We start from the raw sequence: 12,046 nt of genomic DNA, 5'->3' as shown, positions 1-12,046 counted from the left end.
GTGATCATTGGGAGCCGAAATCATAAGCACGATTAAATTTCGATTAATTGAACAGCCCTGCAGGGACCTTTGTTGTAGGTCATTCAACAACTCTCTCACCTCATTTCCTGTCATCTATCTACTGTCTGCCATCAAAACAAAGCATATACATGCTTAAAGAAAATAAAATCGATCAGACAGTTTTTGATGATTTTCTTAAAGGGGTGATAGAATGATTATATAGGGTATTTCACACTGTTCCTTATGGTCTCCTAATGGGGTATGTAACATTAGTTGGGCTGAAAATGGCCTGGTTGATATTTTATTGGCCCTTATGCATCCCTGTGTTTTGGCCCTATTTGTAACAAGAGCTTTTCTTCCAAATATGGTATGGTCATGAATATTTAGATGAGCTGCGCGCTGCTTGGTTGAGCCTTAGCCCGTACACACACATAGAGACGCCGGCTGATTGGTTGGAGCGACTTTCGCCATACACACGCATTAGAGGTCGTGTGCTGATTGGTTGAGCGAATCTCCAATACACATACATTAGAAACGCGACAGAATCTCATATTCCAGACACTGCAATGTTTCCTTACCAAATTCACTTCTGAGACTTTTTTATGCGAGAAATCAACGATATAAAGCTCAAATATGGGCCGTTTTACGAAAATGGATGGCTAATTGCAAATTTGGTAAAACTGTGTGTCGGAGTTCAGCTGCCTGTGTTAGGGCTCGCCGCCTGGCCTGCCTTCCTCCACAGACCCCGGCTTGCTGTGAGCTCGATTGAGCTCCGGAACGGCTGCTGCAGCCCACAGCACCTCATACCGCGCCAAGAAAGTCACCGTTTGGGCTGGTGGACTACTACCAAAGGCGCTCGCCCTGACAAAGCGCCAGGGCCTGCATCTCCTCTCTTCCTGCTAGCTAAATGTCCCGTGTGTGAGAGCGCGGTCAGCGAGCTTGTTACACCAGCAATCTCTTACCAAATGTTACACACATGTCACGCCACTTAGCTATACAACATATAACTATATGTTTTATAAAGCTAACAACGGTGTCCGATTTCAAGTTAATGAATATTTGTGAGCTGTACGGGTTTCGCTGCGACTGTCCCTTCAATCCTATGTGTACAGATTGCGGCTAGTTAGCTTCATTTTTTGGTCGTATAATGTATTTAAGTTTTACAGTGAATTTGCGCCACTTATACAACATCTAACTATATTTTTTATAAAGCTAACAACGGTGTCCGATTTCAAGTTAATGAATATTTGTGAATTCCAGAGGAATTCTAAGAGGAGGCTAGCTAGCTCTCATTGATAGAGCTCCATCCAGCCGCAGGCTCTATCAATGAGACTCATGGACAAGCGGCGTTTATTTTCCCAATCGTTTGTTTAAATAACTCAACACATTATAATTACACACATTATAAGATTAACTAGAATCTGTGGTAAGAGAATGCTGGCGTAACACGCTTCGCTGACCGGCGCTTTCACTCACATACACCGGGCATTTAGCTAGCTAGCAGGAAGAGGGGAGTTGCAGGCCCTGGAGCTCTGTCAGAGCAGCCGTGTTGGTAGTAGTCCACCAGCCCAAACGGTGACTTTGCGTGGTATGAGGTGCTGTGGCGCAAGGTGACCGCGTCGGCGCTCAATCAGGCTCAAGACGCCGGTGTTACACGGGGTCTGTGGAGGAAGGCAGGCCAGGCGCGAGGCAGCAACACAGGCAGCACCAGCCTCTGAAGTCCGCCAGTCGGACAAAATTTGCAATTAGACATCAATTTTCGTAAAACGGCCCATATTTGACCTCTAAGTAGTTGATTTCTCGCATAAAAAATTCTCAGAAGTGAATTTAATGGTAAAATAGCATATGAACAATGTATACATTTTCTGAGATCTCGCGCCTACCGATTCAGAAGACTAACTGATCTCAGGTCAGTTGTGTAGCCTATGTAAATGTTGGGCGTGACCGTTCTCTTAATACACCCATGGGCTGACAAAGGTTTCGTTTTTGTTTTGGGGTTGACGTCAACTTCCAGCTTTGTTGGGATTCGCCCGTTTTCAGCGGCAGTTTCAAAATATGAAATTTTCATAGTAAAAGGGTGTCAATGGGATTTTGAGCTTCTATGTATGTCCTATTTACCCACCGAACTGTCGTTATTCAACTATGACAGGGTAAAATCGGTTTTGCATTCTATCACCCCTTTAATATTTTCCATGTTCTCATTTAAAATTAGCTTTTTCTCAGTTGGGCTTGAAGGACTTATAAATTATTGAAGGACGATTCTTCTTACATTAAAACTAATAAAAAACAGCTACTAATGTCATTTGTAGACAACTAAGTAGACTGCAGATGAATATATTTTTTTAGCCTAAAAATTAATTCATGATATACAAGGGCAGAAGAGAGGAGAAAGTTAACGTACATGACCATCTGAGATACCATAATTCCTCAGAATGCAAGCTCTGAGCAACATCTGGTAACATCTGACCATCATTTACATTTAGAGGTCTAACCTGTAATGCGGACATGAAGAGTGAGTCTCATTCTCTCTTTTGTTCTTTGTCTTCCATAGTGCTTGGGAGAGGCACTCTCTGATAACTCCAGGCCTTTTCTGTGTAACACTTTATCAAATATAGCCAGGACATCATTGGGATAGGCATTGAAATAGTCCCCAACCTGTGGCATAGTAAAGAATAGAGATACTATTTGATTATGTGGATTGGACTACAGGAAAAGAGACTTGACATGTAAACTTGCTCTTGGGGGCATTGTTGGGTCTTTGTAAATTATAAAGTGTGGTCTAGACCTACTCTATCTGTAAAGTGTCCTGAGATAACTTCTGTTATGACTCGACACTATAAATTAAATTGAAATTAAATTGAATGTACAAATAGTTTAGCAAGAGGTGTAACTGAATGGATGAGATTATTATTTTCTATGATCATAATCTTTAGGTAAGGTGTATTGAAGAAAAAAATACATACCCTTCTCATCTCCGTGCGTGCTGTAACGCTGTCTGACGGCTCCAGCATTAGCTTAGCCCAGCACAGATCCTGCAGGTAACTGGTTCCAACTAGCCTACTGCTCAGAATTGTGACAAAAGTGACAAAATAACGCCAACATGTTCCTGTTTACATGTTGTGATTTGTAGAGTCACAGCATGTACAAAAAACAACGCAACATGAGACACAGCAATCTTCTATCCGTAAAACGAACCGGGCACTATATTCTCAGACAGGCTTGCTGCGAGCATATCACTCCGCCCAAGTACTATATTCTTCCGCCTGAGAATATAGTTCCCGGTTTGTTTACAGTTAGAAGATGCTGTGTCTCATGTTATGTTGTTTTTTGTACACGCTGTGACTAAATCACAACATGTAAATAGGAACATGTTGGCGTTATTTTGTCACTTATTCGGAGCAGTAGGATTACTGGAACCATTCACCTGCCTGTTCTGTGATGGGCTGATGCTGAGCCGTCAGACAGCTAGCACTTTTACAGCACTCACTGAGATGAGAAGGGTATGTATCGACTTGTCTTACTCTGGGGGTTACGGTGAATAAGCTAAATTCCCAATAAGTCGGCGTGTTCCTGTAACATTTTCAATGCAGGACTTTTACTTGTGCAGTATTAGTACTTTTACGGAAGTAAAGGATCAGAATGCTTCTTCCACAACTGGAAATAAACATCAATTAGTTTATTTTAAATGTGATTACATTTATTATATTGTAAATAAATAAATTATGCCTATTATTATCATACAGATTTTAACTATATTTGCCAGACTTAAGCAGATATCTAAGTCTCAAGTACACTGACTTACTTCTAGTAAGAATACAGTAGATTGTGTTCTAAATTGTTTTAACATTACCTCCATGTTGGCTTCAAACAAAGTCATGGCATTAACAACAACAGGGCGATGGGTCTCTTCAGAAGTATCTTCAATAAGATGGAGAATGTCCCCATGATGATACTCTGTCAGATAGGTTTCAAACACCCGGCCAATCAGGGCCTCCTGATCTGGGCTTATCGACATAGTGACATGTGTGATCTAAACCCCTGAAAGAATAGAAATGAACAGTGTAAAAGGTATGACATTTATATAGTCCAAGAACATACCAATGTTAAAAATACATTAATCAACCAAGTTCACGACAGATTTTCACTGGTTATAAATATGTCCATGTCCATCCAAGAAAAAGATGCATCTCGTTCTACATGGACTCCATTGCAGGGCTCTCATTTGAAATCAATTATTGTTTATCCATAAAATGTTAGAAGATATAGAATCTTCAAATAGCTTTTTATCATCCAATAAACAATTTTCAAAGATGACGTTAGTTTTATCTCACGTAAAATGTTAAATAGCAGCAAATCCTCACATTGGTAAAAGTGGGGCTAGTGAATTTTGATTTTTCTTTTGCCAATCAATAAATCAATTAACATACTAGTCAATTCGGCTTTAAAGAAAATAGTCTACTCTCGACCTCTAGAAAATGAAACATTCCATGCCCAAGTTCTTTGTTGACGGGTTTCAAGTACGAAATACACTTTACAAGTGAGAGTAGGGAGTCGTTTGTGCAAAGAAACCGAATACATTTACTGCTGGTACTAAACAAATGAATGCTAGTACTTTTCCTTATTCCTTTTCTACTCCACAAAATATATGATGAGCTCATATAATATGCAGCATTTGTATTGATTAAACTATACCTGTATACAAAGTAATGTTAGTTTAAATCAAATAAACCTCGACCAAGTATGTTAAAATGCTAACGTTAATGTTACATCCAAGACAGATGGTGCATCTCAAGGGGGCAGGCCCAGAAGTGGGCGCAGTAACGTTAGTTTGATACGCTACATTTAAAAAAAATTCAACTTTTAATGCGATTAAGGCAGTCTTTGATAAATGATTAATCATAAATAACAATGCGGACCTAATCCGTTATGTTGTCTCCAATTTGACAAAGGTGTAGTGCGCAATTTTAATGAGGACAACCTGGTGATAAATTAACGTTACGTTAGCTACGAAATTGGTAACCGTCTTTAAGTTAGCCATACATATTAAGTATTGGTCGTAACATTACTTAACCTCAATAACTGCAACATTGTTCAAATAGAAACAGAAAGAGTCACTTACCGTTTCTTACAATGACAGAAATAGTTTTTCGTAAAACACCTCGATCTAGCTACTTCACTAACGTAAACAAGCGACTTAAATAGCGCGGGCAGCGCTTCCCCTTCTTCTTCTTCTTCTTCCTTTTTCTTCTTCTACTTCAGACGTTTGGGCGGTTGGCAAAGAGCTTTTTGTTGTGCGTTACCGCCGCCTTCTGAAATGGAGTGTGACTCAGAATGAATGAAACAACAACTACAACTACTATTAAAATAAATAAATAAATATTTTATTTTTAATTATGAATAATTTATACATACATAAACAACAGACTAATAGAAGAAGAAAAAAACTATAAAATTACACTGAGAATGCAAGTTTGAAGAGAGGGGTTTTAAGATTTGAATGTGGGGAGAAAGTCAAATGTCATGGATGGCTTGTGGGAGTGTGTTCCAGAGATGGATATCTACTGCTACTGGGTACCTACTGTATACTGTAGTTATTTTTACCTACTGGGTATCTATACTGTAGTTATTTTGTAAAAATAACCTAGTATAGGTACCATCCATTCATCCATCCATCTTCATCCGCTTATCCGGTGTCGGGTCGCGGGGGGAGCAGTTCCAGCAGGGGACCCCCAACTTCCCTTTCCCGAGCCACATTAACCAGCTCCGACTGGGGGATCCCGAGGTGTTCCCAGGCCAGGTTGGAGATATAATCCCTCCACCTAGTCCTGGGTCTTCCCCGAGGCCTCCTCCCAGCTGGACGTGCCTGGAACACTTCCCTAGGGAGGCGCCCAGGGGGCATCCTTACCAGATCCCCGAACCACCTCAACTGGCTCCTTTCGACGCGAAGGAGCAGCGGCTCTACTCCAAGCTCCTCACAGATGACTGAGCTTCTCACCCTATCTCTAAGGGAGACGCCAGCCACCCTCCTGAGGAAACCCATTTCGGCTGCTTGTACCCTGGATCTCGTTCTTTCGGTCATGACCCAGCCTTCATGACCATAGGTGAGGGTAGGAAAGAAAACTGACTGGTAGATCGAGAGCTTTGCCTTCTGGCAAAGAGGTAAGCCCCACCAGATCTAACCGGTAGTGCTCCACCTCCCGCACCAGTTCCGGCTCCTTCCCCCACAGAGAGGTGACGTTCCACGTCCCCAGAGCCAGCGTCTGCTGCCCGGGTCTGGTCCGTCGAGGCCCCTGACCTTCACTGCCACCCATGTGGCAGCGCACCTGACCCCAGCGCTTCCTCCCACAGGTGGTGGGCCCGTGGGCTGGAGAGATGGGAGCCACATAGCTTTTTCGGGCTGTGCCCGGCCGGGCTCCGTGGCAAACCAGGCCACCAGGCGCTCGCCGACGAGCCCGCCATCTGGGCCTGGCTCCAGACGGGGGCACCTACTGGGTACCTATACTGTACTTATTTTTACCTACTGGGTACCTATACTGTACTTATTTTTTAACCTATCTATACTGTTGTTAATTTTTACCAACTGGATACCTATACTGTACTTATTTTTTACTTACTGGGTACCTATTCTATTATTACAGAGGATGCAATAATCTGGAAATTTGGTAGGAATTTAGAGAGAAATTATAATGTAGTTGTTATCTACTGCTGTGCATTCTATTAGGGTACTATTATAAGGTACAGTGTGTCCATAAAACTGAGCAAAAATCTGGACATTTCAGGGAAGATGGGAATTATGATTTCTGCATCACTTACAGATGACATGATCTGCTAAATCCACCTTTTCAATAAACAAATATTTGTCCCTGGTCTAGAGAAATCCGAAGTGTGAGAAAAAAAAACATACTCTCTTTTTCTTTTTCTCCTGCTCCTTCTTGTGTTAAAAAACGAATGGGTCAGATTTTATGTCTAGGGGCCCCGAATCAAATTAGACAAAAACTATGTGCTTTATCAGAGAGTAAACAAACTACAGCTATAACCAATTTAGATACATACACCTAAATTAGAAACTGCAAAATATGCCGCAATAGACCCAAAATGTTTGAGAAGCCAGTCAAGAGCTTGGGTAAGCTCGTCACCAGCAACGTGAAGGACACAGCTCGTCTCTTGGCTTTCCACTGTGGACAGGTCAGGAATCCTTCCCCGAGTCCTCTGGCCACCGCTGATCTAGGAAGTTCCAGTCACCAGCGTGGAGAGCATTGAAAGGAAGATTAGCCACTTCCTGCCCAGGTGGCTGGGCCTTGATAGTTGTAATCTTAAAATTGAAAGAAGAAAAAAATGGGGGGCACTAACATTGCTTTAGATTACAGCCCGTGTGCCCTGTACTTATGCAGTTCTTATTCAGTAACTGACCATAACAAGGGGGAACTAACATTGCTTTAGATTACATCCCACTAGCCCTGTAGTTATGCACACATCTTACTACTACATCTCACATCAATCAGCATCTGGTGAAGAGCTATTGGCGATGTAATCGGAATGCGCTCGGAAGATGATGTTGATAGGAATGTAACGAGACCCGGTACTTCTGTACCGAGCAAGGGGGTAAGCGAGCGTCTGGCAAGCGTAGTTCCTATGGCGTCATTTTGATGCTAACAAGCACTCACCCGCTGTTAGCATTCCAGTGACTGCCATTGATTTTGACGTCACTTTGACAGCGAATAACTTTACATCTGAAGCATTTAAAGACTTTATTTGTCCATTGTTTATTTCTAAAGAAACATGACAATGTATAAAAGGCTTCATTTCCTTGTATCTCACGTTATGGCTCCGTAGTATACGTTTTTGTATAAATAAGCTAACGATTGTGTCATAACCACGCGACTTACTGTCGCATATAGAGGAGTTACCGTATAGTACAGGAGAAGCTCGCAGGCAGTTTCGACTTACATTAGCTGTTTAAGTTTAATTACTAATGTTAACTAGCATTTTATTTAGCAATAATTAGCCTGTGCCTATGTTATCTCCTTACATATACCTACACTCTCACTCTCTGCAAGATTGGGAATGATTGAGATTTCTCTTGGCACAGCTACCAGAAGACTTATAACTTTCAGACAGGTTGCTCACGTCACATCTACGTTTTCAAGCTCAGTTGGAGGCTGTGCAGTAACGCTCAGCCCTCACCGGAAAAGTGCTTCTAATATCCTTCACTGGTCTCTATCCAGCGCAACAGAATCTGTTGTTACATTTCTTTAACTGTCTATGGTACCGAGTCGGTACCAAAATTCGGTACTTGTTTTTCTACAGTACCGATGGTAGGCTACCTGCTGGCCGCTGCCGGGCCTGGCTGCTTGCTTGCTTGTTTGCCTGGCGCCACTGAGTCACATGACGGTACAACATCAAATCGATCTCAGCATGCCATCTTGAAGGACGTACCAATCCCTTAAATGCACATCGAGGAGCTAGGAGGCTCGCCGGAGGAGTTATAATCAAGGAAACACTGATGTGTCTTCTGCGGAAGTAATTTTTTACCCATAGTGTGTAAACAAAGAGGTATTTTGTTTGGGGTATATTAAACAGCTGAGGCCTGTGTACTGTACTACGATGCAGGATTTGGCGTTAACGAGCTAACTTCAGGTTCAACCCAGGATTTTCTGTATCACGACGGTGGATTAGTTGTTATCGGGTTCAATCGCCGTTGTAAATTATGCTGGGCACCTAACCTGGTCGGGAGCAGGTTAAGTTGGAGATCAGAGATCAACTGGTGTTAAAGCACCGCCTACTGACCAATCAATACTCGATTGATAACGGCATCACCGTTCTTTAGAAGATCAGGCGGAGCTCGGTGTGCAGAGAGAGAGAGAGAGGGAGAGAGGGAGGGAGAGAGAGAGAGAGAGAGAGAGAGAGAGAGGGGAGAGAGGTGTGCGCTCATGAAAGTTAAAACATTTAGAGGCCGACAACCCCATTAACATTCCCTGATGGGTAGGCTATTTTTATGAAATATATATATTTTAATGGGAGGGAATTACATATCGGCTATTTGTCGGCTTCTTGAGCCGTGTGTCGCCAATGCGCACATCGGTTTGAATTATGTTTTTATATGTTTTATTTGCTCTCACGATCGCTTACCACTGCCAGGGTTGCAACTGCAATAATCAGTCCCTCCAGAAAAACGCGATTATGCGATCGCATAATTCAATGCATAATCAGCCAAAGTCCGCATATTCATGCGGGGGCCGCATTTTTTCAAATATGCCGCACTTTCGCCGCATAAATTGTCGATTTCCGCGCAAAATATGCAGTGCTTGCATGATTTCATAATCCCCGCATTTCCGTTGCAAAAAAGTCACATATATCTTAGCAGAAAGTTGAAAAAAATGTTGCGTTTACTTCACACAAGAGCAGCCATTTTCCCCTGTTGCCATGGGAACGTTATGAAGTGACTTAATTACGCGACGTGAACATCATCAAAAAGCAGGGTGTTGCAGGTTGAATTTGACATGTACTTTGAGTCTCTCAAGTTGTTATCCAATAAGAAACCTGATATTATCTGTTTAAGTGCTCCTGCTGTCTATATTATATTTCCATATGGAAATTAAGTTTTAAAAAAAAGCAGTGTGTTGGGGGAATCCCTTTTTCTTCTCTTTTTCATCAAACCGCAGTTTTTGCAAGTTCCCGCATTTTTTGCAAGTTACAGCAATTTCATCGCATAAAATTGCATAAATATCCCACATATTCCATTGCATTTTTTAAAGGAACACGCCGACTTATTGGGAATTTAGCTTATTCACTGTAACCCCCAGAGTAAGACAAGTCGATACATACCCTTCTCATCTCCGTGCGTGCTGTAACGCTGTCTGACGGCTCCAGCATTAGCTTAGCCTAGCACAGATCCTGCAGGTAACTGGTTCCAACTAGCCTACTGCTCCGAATTGTGACAAAAGTGACAAAATAACGCCAACATGTTCCCATTTACATGTTGTGATTTGTAGAGTCACAGCGTGTACAAAAAACAACGTAACATGAGACACAGCCATCTTCTATCCATAAACAAACCGGGAACTATATTCTCAAACAGGCTTGCTGCGAGCATATCACTCCGCACTTCCATAAATGCCTTACACAAATGCGCTAATTTGCACACATTTGACAAGGCTAGAGAGAATTTTTAAACTAAAGATTTCACCACAGAACTTCCCCAGTTAATGACTTACATCAAAAGTTTTTTTTCTCCCATGAAATGTTATGTTTAAATATGTACATTAGCTTGTTTGGTTCATTTAGGGGGAGGTGATGGCGCAGTGGATTTGGTGCGGGAGACCAAGGTGTGAATCCCACTGAGATACATCAACCAATGTGTCCCTGAGCAAACACACTTAACTCCTAGTTGCTCCAGAGGCGTGTGACCTCTGATATATATAGCAATTGTAAGTCGCTTTGGATAAAAGCGTCAGCTAAATGACATGTAATGTTATTTAGAAGAAATCTACAGATGCAAACAGATGGAGAGTACAGGTCTAAAACTAACTTCTAAATGTGTATTTTGGATGTTTTCTTGCCATTAGAGTAAATGAAGACATGGAAGCAAAATTGACCAAAATCTCTAAATTGACAAAAAATTAACAAAATAGCAGCAAGAGCCCTTTCCGTTTAGTGTGAATATTTGTTATATTTATTAATAATATACACAAAAGTAATTAAAATGATTTATTGCCATTTGCAAAATAAACAAATTCTTAGTGAAACTATCTCCCTCTCCTTGGTGATGTCAGTTATTCTAATTATATACTTGAAACTAGTTGTGGAAGAGTTTCCTCTGCTGTTGCCTGCTCTTATGATAAACCCACTGCTCTTGTGATAAACCCACTAAAGAAAACCATGGTCTTTCTGTGAACTGATTATTTTTGTAGAAATCTGTTGAGTAATTGAACAATTGCGTGAGTGTGAAGGAATTAAACAAAATTGCTTAGGAAGTCAGAGTTGTAAATAATTATTTAATAATTATTTGCCCTTCACTTAAGCCCCTGCCATCCAAAATGTCTGTGCACGTCCCTGGTGAAGAGCCTCATTTTCTTTCTTAAATAGTCTCACTTCTGTTTCCAGCCTTGCCTCTGCTAATTTCTCCTTATGCTGACCTCAAGCTCCTGTTCCTAGAACAACCACATCACATGTGAACACCACACACAACAAGCACTATAAGCAAGAAGAGCAGATGAGGGTAAATCCTGTTAATCTCTGGCAGCCTAATACAGTACCATTTAGCAGAGGTGGTTGTCACACTAGTTCTAGTAGAATAAGTGATAATCAAATAAGAAGATTACTCACTCATATTCAGATTAGGGTTGAATGTTTTCCTGTGATATAAACTAAATTACTTCCAAATCTCTGAGAAAACTTTGAAAAGTAATGGGAAGAAACAGTTGCAGCTGAAAGCTGATCCAGTTATATTACTTTTATAATGGCATAACAAAGTCAGTATTTGGCTTTGACAGTTTAATTTAATTTTCAGTATTAATTTAATTTTCAGTATTAAGCCCCTGTTCAAATTCTGTTTATCTGCCTTTACAATATCAATTCAAGTTAAAAGGTAATGTTTTAAAAAGGGCGTTTTCACACCTGCCTTTTTTAGTTTGATTGAATCAAAACCTGAGTGTAAAATCAAACAGCTTCCACTACTTCTGCAGTTAGATCCAATTCTGGAGCTGTAGATATTAACAACATTTTTAAAGAATTTTACATTGATCTCTATAGGTCATTATTAACCTCTACTGATGAAGAAATGTGTTCATTCATAGAACCATTAGGGCTTCCCAAACTGAGAGAAGAGTAAAGAAAACTCCTTGATGCGGATTTGACTATAGAGGAAAGGTAATGGGGTAAAGCCCCAGGGCCCGATGACTTCACAGCAGAATTTTTTAAAGGTGTCCTGCCACAAGTATTTAATTACTTTGTGGTAAAGTCTGAAGTTCTACCATGGACTCTGTAACATTTTTGTGGAAAAAAATGCCTTGGTTACCTTGTTTTAAGCCATTCTTTCAAGACTCCG

General features: G+C 41.1%; 1 protein-coding gene across 2 annotated transcripts in view; it reads right to left on the bottom strand.

The window, feature by feature from the left end:
* The window catches only part of mcm9 (minichromosome maintenance 9 homologous recombination repair factor), a 40,416-nt gene extending 35,191 nt beyond the window's left edge, over nucleotides 1-5,225 (bottom strand). For both annotated transcript variants that reach the window (XM_039781969.1, XM_039781971.1), the window contains exons 1-3: nucleotides 5,120-5,225; nucleotides 3,851-4,038; nucleotides 2,493-2,655 (exon numbers count right to left, since the gene is read on the bottom strand). In XM_039781969.1, coding sequence (XP_039637903.1) covers nucleotides 2,493-2,655; nucleotides 3,851-4,015 — 328 coding nt within the window. In that variant the 5' untranslated portion in view covers nucleotides 4,016-4,038; nucleotides 5,120-5,225. The remainder of the gene's footprint in view (nucleotides 1-2,492; nucleotides 2,656-3,850; nucleotides 4,039-5,119) is intronic.
* Between the last annotated feature and the right edge of the window lie 6,821 nt (nucleotides 5,226-12,046).

Source organism: Perca fluviatilis, chromosome 18 (genome assembly GCF_010015445.1).
Source record: "Perca fluviatilis chromosome 18, GENO_Pfluv_1.0, whole genome shotgun sequence".
NCBI classification, from domain to species: domain Eukaryota; kingdom Metazoa; phylum Chordata; class Actinopteri; order Perciformes; family Percidae; genus Perca; species Perca fluviatilis.
Note: the sequence above shows the minus strand (reverse complement) of the source record. Positions and strands in the feature narration are given on the sequence as shown.